Source organism: Rattus norvegicus, chromosome 16, assembly GCF_036323735.1.
Source record: "Rattus norvegicus strain BN/NHsdMcwi chromosome 16, GRCr8, whole genome shotgun sequence".
Classification (NCBI taxonomy): Eukaryota; Metazoa; Chordata; class Mammalia; order Rodentia; family Muridae; genus Rattus; species Rattus norvegicus.
In genome coordinates this window covers 19,624,017-19,648,917 of record NC_086034.1, presented here as the reverse complement: position 1 = coordinate 19,648,917, position 24,901 = coordinate 19,624,017, and the positions used below count along the sequence as shown (strand labels likewise).

The window sequence follows — 24,901 nt, the reverse complement described above, 5'->3', positions numbered from 1 at the left end:
GACCTAGGACCTCAGGTTTTCTAGTGTCATGCACATCCGATATGTGTTGGGTTTTGTAACATGTCAGGCCCTGAGAGGCTAACAATGTGCCTTCCTTCTGAAATGCTGTCACAGGAACACTTGAGTACTATCCCTGAAGACACAGATCTCAGGTCGTAGCCACCATCCCTTATCACAAATGTGGCTGCCACTGACTGCCACTGCCTGGAGTGGTCAGTCACTCCTGGATAATCTCCTTACATGCATGGAGGTCACAGTGCCCCTAAAAACACTGCATTGAAAGGAACCCAACCACCTCAGGAGCTTCACCCAACCAGAGAGCAGTTTGCACTTTTACTTCAAGATTTATGTATATGAGTACTCTGTCTTAATGCTGTTTCAGAGGAGGGCATCAGATCCCATTACAGATGGTTGTGAGCCACCATGTGTTTTTGGGGATTGAACTCAGGACCTTTGGAAGAGCAGTCAGTGCTCTTAACTGCTGAGCCATCTCTCCAGCCCCAGTGGTGCATATCATTAATCCCAGCATTCAGCAGGCAGAGGCTGGGGATCTCTGAGTTGGAGGTTAATCGGGTCTACACACTGAATTCAGACCAAGCTAGGCCAAAGAGTGGCACGCTTCTCTCAAAAAAAAAGAAAAGAAAAAGAAAAAAAGGAGCTTGTCGCAGGATGCTGGCTGGGGACTCGTGGTTCACTGCACCCCTCATCACATTCTTCACAGGGGGCGCCCTGGATCTAAATGCCTGGGCTGTGAGTTAAGTCTAGTCGCTGGGTGAGGACGGTTCTGGTGCAAACACTCCTGGTTTGCTGGACGAGTGCTACAGGGACTTAGGGTGTCACAGAAATCTGCCAAAGGGACCCCTGGCTCGCTGAGGCTCCACTACACTGACTGGGGTGAACTCCGGAGGCTAATCAGAAATGCGATGGCGGCTTCCGGGAGGGGCGTGGTCATCTCGAGGCGTGGCATAGGTGGGGCGGGGCAACACCACTAGGCCGGCAAAGGCAGGAAATCGGGGCTGGTCCCGGGCGGCTGCCCTGTCCCTATCTCGGCTCTGCGCGTTCCCCACCCCACCCCCTGCCCCGGGGCCTCGCCATGGACTCAACGGAGACAGGTAGGGGGGTGGGAAGCAAGGGGGGCCTCCCATCACCGCTCCTCAGCTCCTAAACCAGGTAACCCAATTTACCCGAGCTATGTGACAGCCGGGAAAGGAGTACTGGCAGGGAAAGGAACGAGGGGATCCCCGATCCCCTTGGAGACCCCTAAAGTGATCAGTGCTCAGGACGCCAGCCCTCGACCCTCAGATTGCACGGCAGAGCGGGCACCCCGGATGCCTGGGGGAAGGGGCCCAGGAAGGGGAAGTGGCCGCTTCTGCTTCTGATTGTACGATGGATGGGGGCAGGGTGTCATGGCCAGTATGCCTGCAGGTAATCCCGAGGCATCAGGCCAAGGGGGCGGCGGCGGCAGAATTGTGACTAGAGCGGGGTTATGTTTCCGGCTGTCTTTGTGTGTCGAGTGTCATTCAGTCCTGTCCCTCGTGGTTTCAGCCATCCTCTCGTGTGTTTATACGCAGGCTAAGTGCCTGTGTATCCCACGTGCGTTTCCATCTGTCTGGCCTGGGGTCCATGTGGCTCCATTGTCAACATTCATATGGTAGCTGCATCTGTTTCCTTCCTTTGCCTATGGGTCCTCCCCTGTGTGGTGTCTCTGTGGCTGTGAGCAGCCGCCTCTCTGATTTTGCCTGGATCCATCTGTGGGATCAGAAATGACCCCACCGGAGCTCACTCCCTCTCTTCCCTCTTAGACTCACTCACTTGTTTATGTGTGTGCTCGCTCTGTCTCTCTGTGTCTCTGTCTCTCTGTGTCTCTGTCTCTCTCTCTCTCTCTGTGTCTCTCTCTGTCTCTCTCCCTCTCTCTCTCCCTCTCCCTTTCTCTTTCCTTCCCACCTCTGCTTGAGAGTAGTTGAGGTACGTTCGGAGTTGCTTTGCCACTACTGTGGGTGGAGAGAGACACTGGTGGGCTCATGTTTTCTTATACTTCCCTCCCCCAGAGCTAACCCCAGCTCCTGAGGGCAGGAAGAGATACAGTGACATCTTCCAGAGCCTGGACAACCTCGAGATATCATTGGGGAACGTGTGAGTCTGAGCCTTGTGTTACCACGTTGGGCTGAGCTCCCTAATTATTTGGGTATCATGCTGCCCCACATCCAGACACCCTGACTTCCAACCTCCTGAGCATAAGATAGGAGCCCCCCAAACACCTGGGCCCTCTGGCATTCTAGATACACAGGTATTTGGGGTCTGTTTCAAAAGTGATCCTGAGACACACATGCAACCTCATGATCCCTTAAAAAGTGGTTGAAATAGCTATTAGCAGGAATTCTGTGAACCCCTAAATTGCCTATGGCCCTTCCAACCCTTTCTCAAGTCTTGTTTTTAGAAAAGGATCACACCTAGGAATGGGTATGCAGCAGGTACATAGCATTCGAAAGGCCCAGCATTTAGTCCTGCCTGTACCACAGAAGGGAGGGGGTGAGGTTTGGTTGATAGGATGCTCATCTGGCATACACAAAGCCCTGGATTCCATCCATAGACTGCATAACCCAGCCTGGGTGGTGCTGCGTGAGCGTAACTCCAGCACTTAGCAAGTAGAGGCAGAGAAGCAGGCCAACACTGAGTTGAAGGCCAGCCTGCCAGGAGACAGAGCTTCTGCTTCAAAGCAAACTACAGCCTCCCTGCCTCCCCTAAATCCTCAGGTCACACCTTCCAAATCATAGACAATATCAATCTCTTCCTTCTCCCTCAACTGTCCTAGGATCCCAGGACTTTTCCCCAACAAAGGACAGTCTGGACAGAAGTGGCTTCCTGACACCATTATCTTTCCCAACCCCCAGGACTTTCGATCCCCTGGCTGGAGACCTTGTACTCAGAGAAGACCTGGAGCCTGACAAGACTGACACAGCTGCAGTGGAGACTGAGGAGGTAGGGGACAGGATCCGGGTGCTTGGTGAGTCAAGGCTGCTTGCTGTTCTGCTTGCTCCTCAGTGCTGTCTCTCTCTTACCCCAGAACAGTGAAGCCAGTTGGAGCAACCCCTCCCCAGAAGGCCCTGCACCCCTCACAGGTAGGGAAGGGTTTCAGACTGGGGGGAGGGGGAGTAGTGAGGAGGTCATTCCTTCATCCAGACATCAAAGATTCCAGACGGGGTGGGGGGAGGGACCGACAGGGCAGAGCCCACAGTGGATCCACGCCCCTGCCCTAAAGAATTCCCTAGTCTTGAGTAGAGAATTTGTGAATCATGATGCTTGCAGTGATTCCAAAGGGAGCTTTAGGGAGCCATGAAGGTGTGAAACAAAAGCCATGGGTCTGGTCTCAGGGTTCAATGAAGGCTTCCACAGGGGGACTGGGCTCAGGGCTTTCCCTATTTGTCCCAGAGGAAGAACTAGATTTACGACTTATCCGGACCAAGGGTGGTGTGGATGCTGCCTTGGAGTATGCCAAAGCATGGAGCCGCTATGCCAAGGAGCTACTGGCCTGGACAGACAAGAGAGCCAACTATGGTGAGGCTTCCTTCCGCCCAACCTCCGATGGCAGGCAGGATCCAAGCCCTAGCTGCCTGTAGACCGTTGTCTCTTCTCCCTTAGAGCTCGAGTTTGCGAAGAATATCATGAAGATCGCCGAGGCTGGCAAGGGATCCATTCTCCAGCAGGTATCAGCCCTCCCCAGAGCCCATCCCCAGATCCTCCACCCCCAGTCCATGCGGTTCCTGAGCTAGCCCTGCCCTCCACCCCAGAGCCAAATGCCACTCCAGTACATCTACACCTTGTTTCTGGAGCATGACCACAGCCTGGGTGCCCTGGCCATAGACACCGTGGCCCAGCAGAAGAGAGACTACTACCAGGTAAGCCTCCACTCCTCCCCATCTCCCAAGGCCACCTCAGGGAGCCTCACTGCAGTCTCACTCGGGAGGAAGCTGGAGCCTAGAGATGCTTAGGATATACTGTCCAGTGTTCCTACACCGAGATTCAAGCCCAGCTTTCTGTGAGACTACAAAACACACACAGAGAATGGTGCTTTCATTTGAGAAAGTCAGGGAAGATATTTCATTTGTGGGTGTATTAGGGAAGTCTCTGCCCGAAGAATTACATCCCCAGTCCCGAGTCTTAAAGTTTTTCAGCTTAGAAATACCAGTTTCACAGGGCATAGTGGTGCATGCCTTTATCCCAGCACTTGAGAAGCAGAGGTAGGTGGATCTCTGAGCTCGAGGCCAGCCTGGTCTACATGATGAGTTCTAGGACAGCCTGAGACCCTGTCTTGAACAAAGCCTAGCATGGCGGTACACACCTTTAATTCCAACATGGTGGAGCCTAGGAAGGTAAGAATCTCTGAGGTAGTGTCCAGCCAACATCATATAGTAAGACTTATCTTAAAAACAAACAAACAAACAAACAAAAAGATTGGTTTCAGGGAGAGCAAGATAGCTCAGAAGGTAAAGGTGCTTGTAGCTGGTCTTCGCTACATAGTAGGTTCTTCTTTCTCCCACCCTTGACTCCCAGAGCCCTTGCACCCCAACCCTGTTTTTTGCCCCTAACACTAGTTAGCAAAGAAAGAAGCATAGATGGGGAAGAGAGAGATACAGATCCCAGAAATTAATACAGATCCCAGAAAGAAATTATTTCTTTCCTTTTGTTTCTTCTTTGACCACAACTACTGACCAACCACAACCAACCCCTATTACAAGCAGCAACCACAAACCCCATTTTTTGGGGCACTAGCATTTATATACCATTGAAAAGTTCCCATAATTCCAAGCATCATACAGACGAAGAAATTATCTGCAGATGGCAAAACCACATCTCTCCTAGAGCAGGAGGCAAATCAGAGTCAGCTGCTGGGACAGTCCGGCATCCTCACACCTGAGATTAAAATGAAAGCACATTCTTGTAATACTTCTGTGTTTCTTAAAGAAACCAAGATTCTAGAATCCTCACTTTAGGTGCTTGCTGCACAAGTCTGAAGACCTGAGTACAATCCCTGAAACCTGCATAAAGATAGGAGAAAGCCAACTTTACAGTGCTGTCCTCTGAGCTCCACAGGCATGGCCTGGCCTGAGTGCCCTCAGACATCAGCATAATAATAAGTAGATTTTTTTAAAAGGAAGTGCTGGAAATAGCACAGTAGTAGAATACTTAGCCAGCAAGGCTATGGGTTCAAATCCCCAGTAACAAAAAGAAAAAGAACCCATCGAGTTAGCTCATCCAGTGAAGGTCCTTGTCACCAAGCGTGGTGACCTGAGTTTGATCCCTGGAATGCACATGGAGGAAGGAGAGTCCTGTCCTCCACAGACGTGCCCCGGCATGAATGTCTCTCCAAAAATACACAAATACAAACTAAAGAAATAAAAACTTAAAAGGAAGCTAGAAAGACTTTGTGTTTGGGAGCACGTGCTGCTCTTGCAGAGGACCTGAGGTTTTGGTTCCAAGCACCCATGACGGGCAGTTCACAGCCACCTGTAACTCCAACTCCCTGGGGATCCGATGCGTCCTTCTGTCTTCCATGGGTATGCACACCGATGCGGGCACGCCTGTACACTATGCACAACTTAAAATAATAAAAAATTAAAACGTTTTACATTGAAAAAGTACACCAATAGGATTGTCAGGATGGGTGTTTCCTCAGGAATTAAAACCTCAGGATGTCTAGCTTCCTGACAGAAAGATGGGGCGATCACACAACTTTCTGCTCATGTACTTGGACTTAGGGTAGAAAAGGCCTGGTTAAAAAAAACAAAACAAAACAAACAAACAAACAAACAAAAAAAAAAACAGATTCAGAAAGGGTTTTGGGTCTGGGGTATCTAAGGGGATTGGGCAGGAAGCAGAACAGATGGGGAGGCCTGCAACTGCTTTCCCTACCCATGCCATCCCCACCCCACAGCCCCTGGCGGCCAAAAGGATGGAAATTGAGAAGTGGAGGAAGGAATTCAAGGAACAGTGGCTGAAGGAGCAGAAGCGCATGGTAAGGTCAGGCGCAGGTGGGCCGCGCACGGAAGAATGGAGTCCTCTGCGGGCCACGGGCTCATGATCCTCTTATTGTTTCCAAGAGTGAGGCGGAGCAGGCACTGCGGCGCTCGCAGCTCCAGTACATTCAACGCAGAGAGGACCTGAGGGCACGCACCCAGGGATCCCCTGAGGACCCTCCTCTCCAGGCATCTCCTGGATCCAACAAGCAACAGGAGCGCAGACGGCGCTCCCGAGAGGAGGCACAGGCCAAGGTCGGAACACAGTACCAAGATTCCCTAATGTCTGGCCACTTCCCTCTCTCCAACTCCGGTCCGCTTAAGCCTTCTCTGTCTCGGTTTCCCCAGGCACATGAGGCGGAGGCTCTGTACCAGGCCTGTGTCCGGGAAGCCAATACGCGCCAGCAGGATCTGGAGACCACCAAGCGGCGGATAGTGTCGCACGTACGCAAGCTGGTGTTGCAAGGAGATGAAGTGCTTAGGCGGGTAAGGCCCTCCTCCACAGTCACCAAGGTTCATTGTACTTGGGCACGTCTGTTCCTAACTCAGCCCTGAGGCCCCGGGAGGCCATCTTTACTGCAGGTCCCATACACTGACAACCCAAACCTAGTCCTACAGCCTACCAGTGGCAGGCCCCGCCCTCAAACATTGGCTTTGCTCATTGGTAAGGGTTAGGCTCAGTCGGAATCTAGGTCAAATATCCATCCTTGCAGGTGACGTTGGGCCTGTTTGAGCTGCGTGGAGCGCAAGCAGAGCGAGGACCCCGCTCCTTCTCTGCTCTGGCTGAGTGCTGTGTGCCCTTTGAACCTGGTCAGCGCTACCAGGAGTTTGTGCGGTCACTGCAACCTGGGGCCCCACCACCGCCATCTCCCGCCTTCTGCTTCCAGGAGTTCGCGCCTGTGGTACACAGGTGAGCCCAGAAACCCCGTGCCATGTTTTAATATATGAATATGCTATACTTTGATTATGGTCACTTCAGTTACCCTCTCGTCATGCTCCTACCCCAGCTAAACCCCTTACTTTCCTAACTAGTCTCCATTTACTTCAATGTTTTGGAGATGTTTGTTTGTTTGTTTGTTTGTTTGTTTGGGAGACAAGATTTCTCTATATAGCCCTGCTGTCCTGGAACTCGATCTGTAGACCAGGCTGGCCTCAAACTCAGAGAGATCCTCCTCCTACCTCTGCCTCCCAAGTGCTGGGATCAAAGGTGTGCACCGTGACTGCCTGACCCTGGGATGTATTTGAAACAGGGTATCTTTAGGTGATCCTGGCTGTCCTGGAATTCGCTTAGTGTCTTTTTCTTTAAAGAATTATTTTGGCCCTGGGTTTGGTCCTCAGCTCCGGAAAAAAAAGAAAAAAAATATTTTTATTGACAAGTATGTGTGTATGCCACCTGTGTGCAGGTATTCTCAGAGGCCAGAAGAGGGGGGACGAGTTACAGGCAGTTGAGAGCCACCAATGTGTATTCTGGGAACTGAATTGTGGGTCCTGGAAGAGCAGCCATGAGCTCATAACCACTGAGCCACCTCTCCAGTCCCTCATGTGTTTGTTTGTTTGTTTGCTTTTAAATAACTCAATGATTTTCATTAGGGATGCTTACAGGATCCTGGGGAACTTTTGATGAGTTATCCCAGTCCTAGGATGGTGGGGCTAGGACACTTAAGAGACCGAAATGGTCCTGGACACCAGAGCTTTCAGACCTATATCCTTGGAGTTAGGACTCAGACCATACCCATTTGCTGTCACCCACGCCAATTCCTGGGGATCAAGCCTTCAACCCTCTCTTCTCCCAGTTTCCCTCAGGACACAAAAAAGAAGTTTTCAGGGCCTCTACCTACAAGGCTGGAGGAGGGTCCCTCTGAGCCTGGCCCTTGGGAGGTTGCCAGCTTAGGCAGCCAGGGTAAGTCTTTTGAGGTCTGGTGGGTAAGGGGCCTGGGCTTGGGCCAGCCTGATTGCCCTGTCCTTACACAGGGATCCCAGGCAGTGATGTGGACAGCGTAGGTGGTGGCAGTGAGTCCCGGTCCTTGGATTCTCCCACTTCCAGCCCAGGTGAGGGTAGGACATGACCTTTCCCTACCACATACACACCTGTGCCCTTTTAACCTCCTACCCTCTGTCCTCCCAGCCAAGCACTGACCTTTAATCTCCAACCTACCTCTTGGCCTCTGATCTACCCCATACCCTGATCCTCAAGTGTGGATCCACTGACTGTCTTGGTTGGGATTTCCTCTAAAGCACCAGACAAAGGCCTGGCCCACCTCTAAACCATTAACCTCTGACCAGGTGCTGGCGCCCGCCGGCTGGTAAAGGCGTCATCCACGGGCACGGAGTCCTCAGATGACTTTGAGGAGCGGGACCCTGGTAAGGCTGGACATAGGTGGGCAGGCGGGCTTGCAGGGACAAGGGAGTAGCCTGATACCCTTGACTCCTTTCTTGCAGATCTGGGGGATGGGATGGAGAATGGAACAGGCAGCCCCTTCAGGAAGTGGACACTGTCTACAGCCGCTCAAACCCACCGGCTACGGCGACTGCGGGGCCCAGCCAAGTGCAGAGAATGTGAAGCCTTCATGGTCAGCGGGACAGAGTGTGAAGAGGTGTGGCCTAGACTAGGGACCTAATGACCTCTGCTCACTTTCACTAGACACACTGACCCAAGAGCCCTACGGCCTTTTTGCTCTAGGGCTTGCCTTTGTCTGAAGATCTCTCTCTCTCTCTGTGTCTCTCTCTGTCTCTCATTCTCTCTGTCTCTTGTTCTCTCGTTCTTTTTTTCTCTCTCTCGTTCTCTCTCTGTCTTTCTCTCGTTCTCTCTCTCTCATTCTCTCTTTCCTTCTCTCTCTGTCTCTCTCTCATTCTCTCTGTGTCTTTCTGTGTCTCTCTGTCTGTCTGTCTCTCTGTCTCTCTCTCTCTCCCCTCCCTCTCAACCTCAACTTCAGTGTTCATTTGTGTGTGTCTGTGATGTTGGTGTGGTGCATTAGTGTCATGGCGTGTGTGAGTGTTAGAGTTAGTTTAAAGGAGTCATTTCTCTCCTTCCTCCGTGTGAGCCCTGGGAATCAAACTCAGGATGTCAGATTTGGCAGCAAGCACCTTTACTCCCTGGCTTTCTTGATGCCCTCCTCATGCCCTGCTGACCTCCTGATAACCTTCTTGTCTTTTTGAACTCCTAACCCTGTGACCTACCCCCTCCCCCAGTGCTTTTTGACCTGTCACAAGCGCTGCCTGGAGACCCTCCTCATCCTTTGTGGACACCAGCGGCTTCCAGCCCGGATGCCTCTCTTTGGGGTTGACTTCCTACAGCTCCCCAGAGATTTCCCTGAGGAGGTGCCCTTTGTGGTTACCAGATGCACAGCTGAGATAGAGCACCGTGCCCTGGGCTTGCAGGTAGGCGACATCCTCATTCCTGATTGACCCCACAAGTGACCTGTCCCCACCGGTGGCCATATCACAAGCCAGGTATCCCTTACCCTGCAGGGCATCTATCGGGTCAGTGGGTCTCGGGTACGTGTGGAGCGCCTATGCCAGGCCTTTGAGAATGGCCGAGCACTGGTAGAGCTGTCAGGGAACTCTCCTCACGATATCACCAGTGTCCTCAAGCGATTTCTTCAGGAGGTAGGTGGCTCCAGGCCAGAGGTAGTGGGCAGAGCCATGCAGCCTCTGGCTGAGGACCCTCAGCAGCCCACCCACACTCCTGTCCCCACCAGCTCACTGATCCCGTGGTCCCCTTCCACTTCTACGACGCCTTCATCTCTCTGGCAAAGACCCTGCATGCAGACCCTGGGGACGACCCTGGGACCCCCAGCCCCAGCCCTGAGATTATCCGCTCGCTGAAGACCCTCTTGGTGCAGCTGCCTGACTCTAACTACAGCACCCTGCGGCACCTGGTGGCCCATCTGTTCAGGTGTGCATGGGTCCCTAAGCTTTGAATCATGGCCCTCTTTCCCTGAACGTGTAACTGCTTACCTATGTGGTTCATATTAACCTCCAGCCTTTCATATTTCTTCTGAGCTATGGATACCCACACCTAACCCCAACACTGTCCATATGATTCCCTGGTTTCAAACAGTGACCAGAGACTATTTTCCTGTGGCCTGACCAAGTCACCAGTCTAGCTTACAGGTCCTACCCTTATCCTCCACTGAGGACAATGTTTCCAATTCCATGCCTGACTCTTCTCCCTACACATCCTCAGGGTGGCCGCTCGGTTTAAAGAAAACAAGATGTCTGCCAACAACTTGGGGATTGTATTTGGGCCTACATTGCTGCGGCCACCAGACGGACCAGGGGCCACCAGTGCCAGCCCTGTGGCCTGTCTACTGGACTCTGGTCACCAGGCTCAGCTTGTTGAGTTCCTCATTGTGCACTATGAGCAGATCTTCGGGATGGATGAGCTCCCTCTGACCTCTGAGCCCCTGACTCAAGACCCTGCCTTGGCTCCTGCACTCCTCGAATCCAGTCCCCAGCACCCAGCCTTACTCGTTGCCCAAGACTCACAGCCCCTGACCATAGCCTCAGATTCCAGCCCAGACCCCAAACAACACAGTGCCTTGGAGAAGTGTCCCAAGGTCGCGCCTCCTGAGGTAGGAGCCGGCTTGCCCCACAGATGAGGGGAGAGCATTGTCTGTGTTTATTTCCCCTTCTGCACAACTGGATATTGAATCCAGGGTTTGGTGTGCATTAGGAAGGGGCGTGGCGTGTGCTCACCATTACGTCACACCCTCGGCGCTCTCTTTAAGTTTCTTTTGGATTTTTAAGAACATTTATTTAGAGAGTCTGCAGGCACTTATCACAGCATGAGTGTGAAGGCCAGACGACAGCCTGCCCTTTTACCCTCTGGATCCTGGGGGCCGAATCCAGGACCAGAGCAGATTTCTTTCATTACACTCTTTATTTTATGTATTATGTGTGGGAGGGGAGAGTCATGTGGAGGTCAGAGACTTGTGTGAGAGTAGTTTTCCTTCTTCCCTGTTGGCCAAGCTTCCTGGGAGATGCCTGCCCAGCCTTTTTTTTTTTTTTTTTTTTTTTTTCTTTTTTTAAATCTTGGAGCAGAGTCTCTGTACATTGCCAGATTGGCCTTGAACTCACTCTGTAAGCAAGAATGGCTTTGAATTTAGTGATCATCCTGCCTCGACCTATTAAATAGCTGGGATGATATACGTGTCCTTTTTTTTTTTTTAATGTTCATTGGTGGTTTTCCTGCATGTGTCAGCTGAGGGTATCGATCCCCTGGAACTGGAGTTATAGTTTTGAGCTGCCATGTGGGTGCTGGGAATTGAACCCCTGTCCTCTAGAGGAGTAGCCACTGTTCTTAACCACTGAGCTTCTTTCCACCCTGACTTACTGACTCACTTGCCTGTTGATTCTGCTGTTTTATCTGACTTTGAGATAGGGTCTTTCTCTGTGATCATCCTGCCTCGGTGCTGTGAGTGCAGTCGGGTGGGCACCCCCTTTCCGAGCGTCTTCTTTTCTCTTCAAAATTTACTTGTGAGGGTAGGCATGGTGATGACTTTAATCCCAGCCCTTGAGAGGCAGAGGCAGAGGCAGAGGCAGAGGCAGGTGGATCTCCAGGAGTTCAAAGCCTGTCTGGTCTACAGAATGAGTTCCAGGACAGCCTGGGGCTACACAGAGAAACCCTGTCTTGAAAGAAATGTATTTGTGCTTAGTCGTGGGGATGCATAGGCGCCATGGCGTTGTGGAGGTCAGAGGACATTTTCAGAACCAGCTCTCTCTTCCGCTGTGCTGCACACTCCAGGCTGGCTGACCCTGAGGTGTCTGAGTCTCCTGAGGGCTTCCCATCCTACCATAGAAGAACTACCCTCAGGGGTTTTTAATTTACCTATTCAGTGGGAGGGGCACACAGGCATAGGTGTGGAGGTCAGAAGACAACTAGCAGGCGTCAGTTCTCTCTGTGTGCCCTGTACAGTCTGGAGACCAAACAGACGTTGCCAAGTTCAGTGGCAATTACCTTGACCCACTGAGCCATTTTCCTGAATGTGGGCTTGTGCTGGCTGTGGGGATAAACTCGGGAGTAGAATAAACAGCTGGGCCGACTCGGCACCCATTGTTAGAAGTAGCAGGCCTTGCAGGTACATGAGTGAGCTTGATAGATATCCAAAGACCTCTCTCTTTTGGTGTCTGAATCAGAGAGGGAAAGGACCAGAAATAAGCATGAAGTTGGGCACATGCGACATTGTGAGGGGCTGTGAGGAAAGGAGGATGGAGTAAGGGCTGCCCATGGTGAGGTCTGGAGGAAATTTGCAGCAGGACATTTAACATGGGCAAGTCTTTTGGGACAGGTGGATTTGAGCAAAGACTGGCATGACATGAGGGCGAAATGAGGTATGGTCAAGTCTGGGAAAAGGTATGCCAGACAAAGGCCCTGGTGTGGGAGCCATCTGCAGCCCTGTCTTGTACCGAGTGGGTAAGAGCAGCAGGAAAGAGTCAAGAACCAAATGAATCTCGAGGCAAAGTGCTCGTCTAGCATGCGGGAGGCTCTGGGTTTGGTTCTCGGCACCAGAAAAGACGGTGTGGCTCTGATGGTTCCCCTGAGCAAAGGTGAGCACTGGCTACGTACAGCCCAGGTATTGAGGCAGGACCGACCACTCAATGAACTTGAAACTGAACTGCCATGCCAAAGAGCTCCCAGGACCCCCGTCTCCACCCCACAAGCACTCCCAGGCATGCTTCGCAGTTTACAAGGGTGCTGGAAACTCCAGACATGGGTTCTCATGCTTCCACAGCGAATCCTCTTAATTCTCTGAGCTTCCTCCAGAAATCCCTAAACAGGCCCTGTACTATGGGGGTCACATTCTGGGTTTCTTCCTGCAGCTTACGGCTCTGCAGAGTAACCGAAAGGAGGAGGAGGAGGAAGACACCAGAGATGGGGCGGGGGATGGTGAGTAGACTGGGGAACCCTCACTTCACCTCCGTCTCAGGGTTGCTCTGCTGACGCTTGTCCTTGGGGGTACATCCAGGGAACTTGGGGATGTTCAATACTTACCACTCCACAGGGTCCAGCCACTCCCCCGAGGACTTGCTCCTGGTAGCACAATCCCGGGGCCACTTCAGCCGCCAGCCAGTGAAGTATTCCCGGGGAGGTGTGCGACCAGTTACTCATCAGCTCTCCAGCCTGGCTCTGGTGGCCTCCAAGCTGTGTGAGGAGACTCCTATCACTGTCTCAGCAGTGCACCGAGGTAGTTTGAGGGCACGAGGCCTGGGCCCTGCTGCTGCCTCCCCTGAAGGCGGCACCCTGCGCCGGAACCCTCTGCCCAAGCACTTTGAGATCACCCAGGAGACAGCCCGGCTACTCTCCAAGCTGGACAGTGAGGCTGTGTCCAGAACCTCCTGTTGTGCTGACCCAGAGCCGGAGGAGTCTGAGGAGCACCTCTGACCACCCACCATCCTGAGGGACCTAGGACTGAATTGATGGTCCTATATGTCTCCCTACCTGACCCAACCTGGTGACCAAACCAATTCCATGGGGTGTGGGGAGAGATGGGGTTACCGAGAGTTCAGGTAATGAAGATTACATGCCTATGGGAGTCCTGAAACACTTGGTTGAAGTGTCCCTCCCTGCCAGAGGAGATTTAAACAAGCAAGGCAACACAGGCAATTGGGGTCAAGACTCAATGGTCAATTCAGGTCAGTAGATCCTTCAGGTCTACCTCAGTCTCTGACCTCGAGACAGGCGTCTGACTGTTTCAGTCATAATGGCTTCTGGTCCTGCTACCACTTGCCTCCTTGGCAGACTCCAATTCAGCCCTGTCACCTTTATTTACTCCTTCCTTTTGTTTGTTTGTTTGTTTGTTTGTTTTGAGCCAAGGTCTTTCTGTAGCTCTGGCTGGTCTGGAGCTCCCTTTGCAAACCACAAATCCTCTGTCTCCCAAGTGCTGGCCAAATCTGTGTTCTTACAACCTCCAAATAAAACCCTCTTCCTGCAGCCGGCAGGACGGCCGAGCACAATGGTGCTTGCTGTACAGCCTCATAGACCTTCCTTGGATCTCCCAGACACACTTAGTGGAAGGAGAGAATCCATTCTTGCAAATTGTCTGACCTATGCACATGCACACAAAAAAATAAAATTTTAATTAAAAAAATCTGCTGGGTAGTGGTGCCACACACCTTTATTTAAACCTAACACTCAGGAGGTAGAGGCAGGAGGATCTCTTGAGTTTGATTCCAGACAGGTCTACAGATTAAGTTCCAGGACAGCCAGGGCTACACAGAGACACCCTATCTTGGGAAGCAAAATAAAGTAAGATAAATCTTGTGTGTTTTTGCACATTCGTCTTTGTGCTGGAAGGCTGACAAGTCACCAGTAAGAGCAGTGTCCTTTACCCCTTTATCACCAGCCAGATGAAGGAACAAGACTTCTAAAACACACCCTGCAAAACCTACCGGCAATTAGTGTAGGGCCTGGAGCTCAAGATGAGTCAGTCACTCAGGCCCTGCCAGAGCTCTGTGTCCCTGATCCGGTTCTACACAATCAAATAAAACTCGGTGCAGATAATCGGGACAATGGGGCTGTGTGCTGCAGACCGGGGGAGGTCAGGGGAGGAGGCTGCAGGCCTGAGCCAGCGGTAGGGTGGGGCGAGACCACGGGAAGAAGGGTGGCTCGGCAGCGGCGGGGCGAGGGTCCAGCGGGGAGATTGACCACGGCAGAGTGGGGCGGGGTTTGCAGCTCGGTATAGGATTGGACAGAAACGGGGGCGACCGCAGAGGCCCCCCGCTGTGGATCTTTCCGACTGCTAGGTGGCTCAGCCCCAAAGGCGGGAAAGGGCAAGCACGTGAGGTGTACGATGGACAGAGTGGAAAGGGTGCCCCACGTGGGTTGTAGGGAGGAGGTGGAACGGTCACAGTTTCAGGAGACTATACTTCCGACGTGGGGGTGGAACTCTCCTGGGGGCGGAACACCTCCAAGGGCCAAGAGCTAGGGCAGGTGGGGGCGTGGCCTCGAGGCCCCGCCTCTCCCGCCTCTTCGGTCGGGGGCTCCAGGCACACGGGACGCCCGCTGCGCAACCGCTGGGTTGCAGGGCCATGGGTCTCAGTCCTGCCTCGACCCACCGCAAGCCCGCCCAATCTGCCGCTTGACTGGAGGCCCAGGTAAGACGAACACCAACCGGTTAAGGGTGGTTGCAGGCGGCCGAAGAAAGCGAGGCGCGCCCTTCTCCACAATCCTCCTAGCCCAGGGTTGTCTGTAATACCCTCTTTTGTCCCGGAGGCCTCCTTGGCCTTCGGTCTCACCCAGGAATGGACTGCTTTCAGAGCTCTTGCGCGGAATCTTGCCTATACCTCAACTTCTGGGCGGTCTCTCTGTCTACTCTGATCGCGCGAACTCCCCTCCGTGCCTTGGCACTGTCCTCGGGTGTTGACCACGGACCTCGCTCTGGTGTGCACACGCCCCCTGGCCTCTGCACTGTGCAAGGACCCTGGCACCAGTTTGATCTTATGGCTACCCTGCAGCTCACGCCGCCTTTGTGCTACCCCAGCCAACCCACCCACACCCATCGGAAACCACAGGTGTCCAACCCGGTCACCGATTAATGGCACGTGGCACTGAGTTGCAATGTGGATGCATTTGCTCTGGGTTCTTAAGAGTTTAAAGGGGAAAAGAAAAAACCGATCGGAGAACCTTTTTTAATTGTTACAGCCCCATTCTGCAGAGGCTAGCGGATCTCTATGATTTTGAGGCCAGCCTGGTCTCCCAGCAAGTTCTAGGCCAGTTGGGATGCATCGGGAAACCCTGCTTTCCGAGTAGATAAACAGACCTTGCTCTTTTAAGGTCACTTTGGCCCTCACCACAGACTTCTTGTGCAGAGGGCCTCTGAGTCTGTAAGTTGCACTCACCCAGTCTTGATTCAAGTCTCTGGCCACTGCTTGGTTCAAGCGTCCTTCCATCAGGGGGGCCACCTGCACTGATCCGTCTTTCTGTATCTACAGGTGGCCACCATGGGCCAGTGCTACTACAATGAGACCATCGGCTTTTTCTATAATAACAGCGGCAAGGAGCTCAGCCTTCACTGGCGCCCCAAAGATGTGGTGGTGGTGGCCCTGGGGCTGACAGTCAGTGTGCTGGTATTGCTGACCAACCTGCTGGTTATTGCAGCCATTGCCTCCAACCGACGCTTCCACCAGCCCATATACTACCTGCTTGGCAACTTGGCTGCAGCTGACCTCTTCGCTGGCATGGCCTACCTCTTCCTCATGTTCCATACTGGCCCCCGCACCGCCAGGCTCTCCATCAAAGGCTGGTTCCTGCGACAGGGCCTGCTGGACACCAGCCTCACGGCATCGGTGGCCACGTTGCTGGCCATTGCTGTGGAACGGCACCGCAGTGTGATGGCTGTGCAGCTGCACAGCCGCTTGCCCCGGGGTCGTGTGGTCACACTCATCGTGGGAGTGTGGGTGGCTGCGCTGGGTCTGGGGTTGCTGCCTGCACACTTCTGGCACTGCCTCTGTGACTTGGACAGCTGCTCACGAATGGTGCCCCTGTTCAGCCGCTCCTACCTGGCTGTGTGGGCCCTATCCAGCCTGCTTGTCTTCCTACTCATGGTAGCCGTCTACACACGAATTTTCTTCTTTGTGCGCAGACGGGTTGAACGCATGGCAGAGCACGTCAGCTGCCATCCCCGCTACCGAGAGACAACGCTCAGCCTAGTCAAGACAGTTGTCATCATTCTGGGTGAGTGGGTGCTCTGACAACAGCTTTAGGACCCCCGGGGACCTGAAAAGGTGACCCGAGGTAGCAGTAAGGGAGGGGATGTTTCCCAGGGAGATGACTTGGAGAAGACAACAAAAGATGTAATTGTGGCATTGAACCAAGCATTGATTCCAAAGAGGAAAAGATGTCTTGTGGCCAAGCCTGCTCAGGAGAAAAGGCTGCCCTTCAATTTTCATTTGTTTCTCAAAGGAAACCATTTAGTGGTCTTTTTTGTGTGATTGATTGTGTTTGAGGCCACGGAGCCCAGCTGGCTTCTCGACCTTGGATTCCCGACTCTTTGCCTTTGTCTCTCCTGGGCTAGGATGGGCTGGGCTAGCATTGGGGCAAGCTTTTGGCCACACAATTGCCATCCTCAGCCCTGGATGCTTTTGTTTTCTTGGTTTGTTTTGCTTTGCTTTGTTGCGAGATAGGGTCTCTATGTAGCCCTGGTTGTCCGGGTACTCGTTCTGTAGACCAGGCTAACCTTGGACTCAGAATGATCTGCCTGCCTCTCCCTCCCAAATGCTAGTTTTAAAGGTGTGGGTCACTACGTCCACAGCCTTTCTTGAGATTTATTTTTATTTGTGCATGTGTGTCTGTGTGACTGTGACATCGTGTCTCGGATTGTGCAAATTCGTGCAGGTGCATGTGGAGGCTAGAGGCATCCTGGGCCCTTGGAGCTGAAATCTCAAGCAGTCTTGAGCTGCCTGATGACAGGTGTTAGGGATGAGACTATGATACCTGCTCCTAACCATCGAGCTGTCTCTCTCCAGCCCTGGTTGTTATTTTTACTTATTTGTCTATTTGACTTTCTTTTGAGGTTGGGTGCCACTATATAGCCCAGGCTGGCGTGGGCTCACTCGGTAGGCCAGGCTGGTCTCAAACTCACACAGATCCATGCCTCTGTCCCCCCACCCCCAGTGCTGGGATTAAAAGTAACTCGCTTTTGGGTTTGGTTTTTTAATGCAGGGTTTTATGACGTTCAGGTGGACCTCAAACCCTCTCTGTGGCTGAGGCAGGCCTTGAAGCCCCCTGATCTTCCTCTTTCTATTTCCCTCGATTGATGGGGTGGGTGTCACTGCACCTGGCCCCCCCCTTGGGGTTTATTTATTTGGGGGACTAGAAAGATGGATGGGTGCTTAAGAGTACTTCCTGTTCTCCCCGAGGACCCGAGTTTAATTCCCATTACCCACATTAGGCTGCTCATAACCACCAGCAGCTCCTGGGGCTCTGATGCCTTTTTATACCCTCCAGAGCAGCAGCCCCGAGCATGTGGCCTCCGCCCATACACACGTAAATAAGATAAACCCCTTTGTGATTTATTTAGTGGGTGTGTGTGCACACCCTACAATTCACTGGGGACCATTTCTGGGAATCAGTTTTCTCCTTACTCTGTGTGGGCCCTTGGAATTGAATGTGGGTCCTCAGTCCTTCTGCGAGGCTTTAGTAAGGGGTAGTGTGGTTACTTTGGCTTTGGGGAAACAGGGGAACACTATTCCCATCCAAAATTGATTCTCCCCAGTGGTACCTGCCCCACTCCTCACCCCACTCTGTAACCAGCTCGTCCCGTGATGATGTCCCGTCCCCTTAGTAAACAAATCTAGAGAAGGCTCCAGGGTCCTGGGATTCTTTGCTCCAGTTAGGAAAGGTGTCATGCCGGCAGCAGGCAAATTAGAGAAAGGTCTATCTCTCTTAGCAGGTCTACTCATACAGGGAGCTTGTGTGGTTTGTGCCACTCAGTTGGTCACTGCCTGAGCACAGAGCTGTTTAAGGAGGTGCCCTAGTGGCTCACATAGTCAATCCCCCACTCCCACCCCCACCCTCACCCCCACCCCCACCCCACTAACCTGCCTTTGTCCTGCAGGGGCATTTGTGGTGTGCTGGACACCGGGCCAGGTGGTGCTGCTCTTGGACGGTCTGGACTGTAAATCCTGCAACGTTCTGGCTGTGGAGAAGTACTTCCTGCTCCTGGCCGAGGCCAACTCCCTGGTCAACGCGGTGGTGTACTCGTGCCGAGACGCTGAGATGCGCCGTACCTTCCGCCGCCTTCTCTGTTGCACGTGTCTCCGCTGGTCGCACCACAAGTCTGCCCATTATTCATCCTCTGCCCGGACAGGTGCCAGCACCCGGATCATGCTTCCTGAGAATGGCCACCCACTGATGGACTCCACCCTTTAGTACCTTGGACCGAGGCAGGAGGCAGGAGCTTCAGTGGCAGCCCACGGCCACTCGAAGAGCCCCTGAGTCAAGCCCGCCCAGCAGATGCATGGCTCTGCCCCAGGACACAGGGATTCGGGGACATCTCCATGCACCTGGGGAGAGCATCCAAATGGGACTTGGCAATCCGGCTCTCAATCATCTCAGGTTTTAGGGTTTTTAACAGACATTTTCATATTTTTACTGTACATCTCTGGCATGTCTGTGGACTGCTGCTTCCTCCGTGGTGCTGTAACTGTTGAGATAGAAGAGGTGAGAGCTGTCTCAGGTTAATACCACCCACTGTTACAGGGTAGACCGAAGGGTACTGCCTTCCTGAGGCTACTGCCTTCCTGAGGCTACTGCCTTCCTGAGGCTACTGCCTTCCTGAGGCTACTGCCTTCCTGAGGCTACTGCCTTCCTGAGGCTACTGCCTTCCTGAGGCTACTGCCTTCCTGAGGCTACTGCCTTCCTGAGGCTACTGCCTTCCTGAGGCTACTTTCTGTTGTTCTGTTTTGCTTTTGAGACAGGATCTCATATAGCCTATGCTGGCCTTGAATTCACTGTGTAACTGAGGATGGCCTTGAACTCTTGATGGTCCTGACTCCACTCCCAAGTGCTGTACGGAAGCTGATTGCTCAGAAGCACTGAGCAGCCTGAGGGCTCACCTGCCTCCCCTTAGTTCGAGGGACCCGCAATACAGAGCAAGCCTTTCTTTTTTTTTTTTTTTTTTTTTTAAATAAGCAAAGGCGAGGTTTATTATGGAGATCTATTGCGGAGATCTCTGGGCTGACATGTATCCTGCGCAGGAGACAGAGGTGTCGACCCAGAGCAAGCCTTTCCACTCTGAGGTACAGACCTGGGTTTTGGTTCAGTTTGGTTTGTTTTTGTTTTTCTGCTGGTTGGTTGGTGTTTTGCCATTAATTCAGTCAGTCTGTCCCAGTGTCCTGGAATTATCTATTATGACTCAGGGCTGCCAAGAATCCTTCAACATGGAATCCCGTGGCCTAGGCTAGCCTTGAACTTGCTGTATAGATAGGCAGGTCTTGAAATCCATTGTCCTGCCTCAGAGTCCTGTATGTCTCTTCCTGGAGTGTTACAAATATTCCTTTCCTTTTGCCTCTGTCCTGCCTCCAACTGTCCTATCTCCTTCTCAAAGAACCTAGGTTGATTTCCTGTTTGTGTAATCCTGCTTTTCCTTCTGCTGGCCCCCAGACCCCCTTGCTTTTCGACTCAGAATATCACAGTGTACCCAGCCCATCCTAGAACTTACCATGCAGCTCAGGATAACTTCAAAGTCGCAGCTGTCTTCCTGCCCTGGCTCCCTGGGTACTGGGATGACAAGCTATATTGAAATGCGGCCTGTGTCTGACTGTACATCGTGGAAAAGCATAGATATACCAGGAGGGACCAGGAAACTCCATGAGGAAGGGGCCTGAGTGGAGCCTAGAATTAAGTCACAAGCTTACCTGGACTCTCGCCTTCTGAGTCCCCCGAGACCTCAGATATGCCAGGCCTGAGGTCAGCCCCCTCCCTGCCTAGGAAGCCTCCTGTCAGGCAGTGTGAGCCGCTGTGAACTTGGTTCCCTGCTCCCTCTCACCAGAGAGGAGTCAGGGTTATGCTCTCACCTCGGATTCCCATGCCGAATAGCAGCAGGAATTTGAAGCTCTGTCTTATCTGAGGCCAAATTCTTAAGGCATTAAAGCATCCATTTCTAAAGAACTGAAAACACTTGTCTTTCTATAGTAAATGTTCTGGCTTTTCCCACTGCCGGGACCCTGCACACTCTAGGCTCGTTCCCCAGCACAGATCTTCTGTCCTACGAACCGTGTCCAAAAGGAAAAAACAACATAAAACTGAACTCTTCTAACCCTTCCACTAGATTGTAGTGGGCCTTCGAGTTGGGGACCGAACCCAGGGCCTTTCGAGTGCTAAGCAAGCGCTCTACCACTGAGCTAAATCCCCAACCCCTTGCCGGTTCTTCTTTTTCTCACCCTTTATCCCCTGGTTTCACCCTGTCACTAGATAGATAAAAAAGGAGGGGAAAGGATATTGAGATCTTTGAATCTAATTTCTTTCTTCCTGTTTCTTCTTTGAGCAGAGCCTCCTGACAAACCGCAGCCAAGCTCCCCACTCCCTACGGGGCTGTAGCAGTCGTACCTCAAAAAACGTTCCCAGAATTCTAAACCCCACACAACCACAGAAACGGCAGCTGGCAAAACCTCATGTTCCAAGGTGACAGCCCATGAACTCCTGCAGCCAGGTGTCCATGAAGGACAGCGTCCCTACCTCCTAGGAGGTCCAGGCCTACTGGACATGGGTCACTTTGGGCATGGAGGTAGCCAGTCAAATCCTGACTTGAGGACCCCTGCTGGCCTTCAGAAGCCAGCTCTGCCTTACCTGACCTTAGTGGCTGTCCTCTGTCGGCCTCACCCAGACTCTTTCTGGGACTGATCTTGTCAGCTTTTATGTTTCCTTTTTCCATCTCCACTTCTAAGATTTATGCGTTTTGTTTGTTTCTTTGAGAAAGGGACTCACTGGTTGGCTTCTAACTCAGGAGGATCAGCCTGCCTCTGCCTCCTGAGAGCTGGGATTAAAGGAGAGTGCCTAGCCATCCACAGATTTCTGCACTTGTGTGGAGGCTGAAGATAAATCAGAAGTCATCCCTGAAGGCAAGACTGCCTTAGTCCATATAGCGGGGCCTCCATCAAAGCCAGAGCTCACCAATACAGCTAGTGTCAGTGGCCAGTGTGTCCTGGGCAATCCCGTCTGCCCACAGGTCAGTCCGCCTCCCCACCCCTGTGTTTCTGTGGATCTGTGAGGGTCTGAATTCTGGTCTTCACACCTGAGCAGCAAGCACTTTAAGAAGTGCTGAGTCATTGCCCCACCCCAGCTTTTCCTTCTTGACTGCTCTGCTGGGTGGCATTTTTGTCTCTTTTAGACCATTTTTGTCTCTTTTAGGTCATTGGAACGTACAGTCATCTCCCTCCTCCCAGATCAGGCCTGTGCAGTGCTGTGCCTCTGTCTGACCTTTTGTACAAGGCCCCACTGTGGGCCCACCTTTGAGGGTTCTATTACTTCCTGTGGCTGGGGCTTAAGCATTTGAATTTCTTGACTGGGCGAGGTCTCCTCCCCCATACCCTCCCACACACTTGCTGCTTGAGTTTCCTCTTCAGTAACAACAGAAGGAAGACTGACTTCCCAGCTGTGCTGACCCTTCAAGCCTTCACCTGAATTCTGTCTCTAAGCAAACATTCTGGGAGACTCTGTGACTGGAGAGGGATTTGTGTCCTTTTTTTTCCCCCTCCTTTTGAGACATCCCAAGCAAGAGAGACAAAAGGCCGGGGAGAGTTCTTTGCCTTGAGATACCCCAGAGGGTTGGTATTCAGCAAAGTCTCCATTCTTCAGCCATGTACTAGCATTTGCTAGATGTGGAATTCTGGGGTCCAAAGGAGTGACTGGGTCCAAGGACACCAGCAGGTGAGGGGCTTCCTACCGAGCCTGGTGACAAAAGTCCAATCCCTGGACTCATGGGAGGGAAGACCACCCAAGTCTTGAAAATTATTCTCTGCCCTCCACATATGCTCTATGGTGTGCGCACACACACATACACATACACACACACGCACACATGCACGCATGCATGGACGCCTACATGCATGCACACGCAGACACAGTGCACACACACAGAGGATGATGAAATTTCTAAAAGAACAGGTTGAGGTCACCTACGCTGGATCTTGCTAAAGCAATACATAGAGTTGACTTCTCCAGTGTAGAAAAGTACTAGGTTCTAGCTTCCTTCCTGCCATCCACACAAGTCTATACCTTTCATCTGCCCCCTCAGCCTCATAAAAGGGAAACGGTTTAGAGAAAGACATGGTTGTAGGGATATTCTTTTTGTGCACTGTGTAAAGAATGTCTTTGTTTTATTGAGATGCTGATTTTTGTAAACGCTCTCTCCCCTTCTGGCTGGTTTTAATGAAAAGCTTTAAAAATAAAATAAAAATAATAAAATAAAATAAAAGCTTTAAAAATAGAGAGGGTTGTTTGTTTTTAAAGCCTACAGTGAAGCTGGAGATAGTAGGCAGGACTTCCAGGGAGATACTAAACTCTGAAAGAGTCAGGCCCTAGAAGCCCATCCCTGCTTCTAGAGACTGAGTGGTAACAAGCCACGAGGCAGACATAGAATAATATAAATGGGTGGATAGTGGTTGTACAAGCTAGGTGGGAACAAGCCTAGCTATAAGGCCGAGGCGTTTATGGATGAATATGTCTATCTTCATTCAGAGCTGATGGGCAGAGAAGGTTCATACGGTTATAACAGGATTCTGGTGACCAACCAAAGAAGATTATGCCTGAGGGGCCCAAGACTTATGGGAAACCGCTGTATAGCTAACTCTCCAGGCTGGAGATGGTCACTGCCATGTTGAATGAAACGCTGTGTTCATTCATGCTTGACCTCACAAGTTTGGACCACTAATATGCTTTTGTAGAAACACAGGACTTACGGACAGGACAGCTCTCCTGATAAAGATGATAAACTCAAAGTGAGGGGAGGGGAGCGATGACACGTTTAAGTGCTGTACCTGTGAGGAATTAAGTGCCCATGCACCTGTGAGGAATCTCAGTAAAGTCCCCAGGTCACAAAGCTGCACTGGAGTGGTCGCCCCAGGAAAAGTCACGTATTGGAGACACTGATGCCCTTGAGGTGGGAAGAGTTCTGAGGAGTCATAGGAAGAGTTGAGTACCATGAGGGCTGCTGGGGCGAACTCCAGATGTGAGAAACTGAAAAGGAGCAGAAATTCCGAGGCTCCTGGGACTCAGGTATGGCAGGCCTTGAGGAAGAGGCAGGACCGGAAGTGGGAATTCTGAAGCGCTGTGGAGAGCTATGAGGAGGATCCACAGTTCTGAGGAACTAGCCAGGGCAGTGAGGGGGAGGCAGGGGATCAAGGGCACTCTTTTTTTTTTCCCCTCCGGAGCTGGGGACCGAACCCAGGGCCTTGTGCTTGCTAGGCAAGCGCTCTACCACTGAGCCAAATCCCCAACCCCAAGGGCACTCTTACTAGTGAATTTGATGTCAGTTTGGACTATACGAGGAGCTGCCTCAAGAAGTTGAAAAGTTAGGGTGCAGATGCAGTTAGGTTGGTAGGGTTTTGTCTGTATGCATGTTGCCCCGGCTTCCATCCCCATCACCACACAAACAGGGCCCTGTGGCAAACACCACTCATCCCAGCACTTAGGAGGTAGAGGTAGAAGAAAATTCAAAACCATGCTCCAATCATAGGAAATTCAGTCAACCTTCATTACATACAAGCAAACTTGAGGACAGCATGGGCTATATGAGCATCTGTCTCACGTTATTTATTTTTGAACGAGGTCTCTCTGCGTAGCCCTGGCTGTCCAGAAACTCAGGCTGGCTTGGCGCTCACAGAGATCCGCTTCCCTGATGCAGGGATTAAAGGCATGTGTCACCATTCCCACCCGCAAATTTTTGGAAAGTTCTGAGGAAGGAGAGTATGGAGATGGGGAGCCGAGAGGATGCAGGCCTCTGAGGAAGGAAACTCAGATGTGGACGGCTGTGAAGAACCTGGGCCCTGTGAAGAAGTGATAACCTAAGCAGATCCTGGACCAGCGAGAAGGCAGAGGCACTAGAACATGCAAGGGATGAGGGCCTGAGAGGGGGAAGGGAACCGTAAAGTCCACCAGATTTAAGCAGATGTGGGCAGTAGTCGTTACCATGGCAACCCTCAATCCGGTTCTTACTGGCAGTTGAGAAAGCAAGTTTCAAGCTAGTCACTGGGGAGGGGGAACAGTGCATGGTGCTGATTGGTGACAGCGCCCACAGGGGGGAGTGTCCTGGGGGTTGAGAAGCTCAGAAGAGAATCCCTGTTTCCTAGACAACCCTCAACCCTCAGCAGCCGTTGAGAAGGCTGTTTGGTGCGCGTCACGAGAGAGGGGGCGGTGCACAGAGAAGATTGATGAAAAGGGTGTTTCC

The 24,901-nt window shown here is 52.1% G+C and overlaps 2 protein-coding genes across 5 annotated transcripts; both read left to right on the top strand.

Moving 5' to 3' along the window:
- The first annotated feature begins 1 nt into the window (after position 1).
- On the top strand, positions 2–14,288 carry Gmip (Gem-interacting protein). 4 transcript variants are annotated; one of them, XM_006252903.5, is made up of 21 exons: positions 955–1,112; positions 2,049–2,133; positions 2,892–2,979; positions 3,065–3,119; positions 3,430–3,555; positions 3,640–3,704; positions 3,789–3,896; positions 5,933–6,013; positions 6,099–6,269; positions 6,363–6,500; positions 6,728–6,924; positions 7,808–7,914; positions 7,995–8,063; positions 8,298–8,375; positions 8,454–8,608; positions 9,204–9,392; positions 9,483–9,620; positions 9,713–9,909; positions 10,201–10,588; positions 12,837–12,903; positions 13,019–14,277. In XM_006252903.5, the coding sequence occupies exons 1-21, from the start codon at positions 1,094–1,096 to the stop codon at positions 13,396–13,398; spliced, it is 2,901 nt and encodes a 966-aa protein (XP_006252965.1). In that variant the 5' UTR covers positions 955–1,093; the 3' UTR covers positions 13,399–14,277. The 4 variants fall into 4 exon arrangements, with proteins under 4 accessions (XP_038950421.1, XP_006252965.1, XP_038950420.1 ...); NM_001107308.1 differs by having other exon boundaries at positions 985–1,112; positions 7,986–8,063; positions 13,019–14,288; XM_039094492.2 differs by lacking the exon at positions 10,201–10,588 and having other exon boundaries at positions 7,986–8,063.
- A 724-nt stretch (positions 14,289–15,012) lies between these two features.
- Positions 15,013–22,944, top strand: Lpar2 (lysophosphatidic acid receptor 2). Its single transcript, NM_001109109.2, has 3 exons — positions 15,013–15,110; positions 15,948–16,689; positions 18,572–22,944. Exons 2-3 carry the CDS (start codon positions 15,957–15,959, stop codon positions 18,883–18,885), a joined length of 1,047 nt encoding a protein of 348 aa, NP_001102579.2. The 5' UTR covers positions 15,013–15,110; positions 15,948–15,956; the 3' UTR covers positions 18,886–22,944.
- The last annotated feature ends 1,957 nt before the right edge of the window (positions 22,945–24,901 follow it).

Bases quoted from the DNA above. Each gene is read 5' to 3' on its own strand.
- Lpar2 (NM_001109109.2), top strand. From the start codon at position 15,957: ATGGGCCAGTGCTACTACAATGAGACCATCGGCTTTTTCTATAATAAC. The intron at 16,690-18,571 runs GTGAGTGGGTGC...TTTGTCCTGCAG, and splicing joins GACAGTTGTCATCATTCTGG to GGGCATTTGTGGTGTGCTGG.
- Gmip (NM_001107308.1), top strand. The intron at 2,980-3,064 runs GTAGGGGACAGG...CTCTTACCCCAG, and splicing joins CTGCAGTGGAGACTGAGGAG to AACAGTGAAGCCAGTTGGAG. The intron at 8,609-9,203 runs GTGTGGCCTAGA...CCCCTCCCCCAG, and splicing joins GCGGGACAGAGTGTGAAGAG to TGCTTTTTGACCTGTCACAA.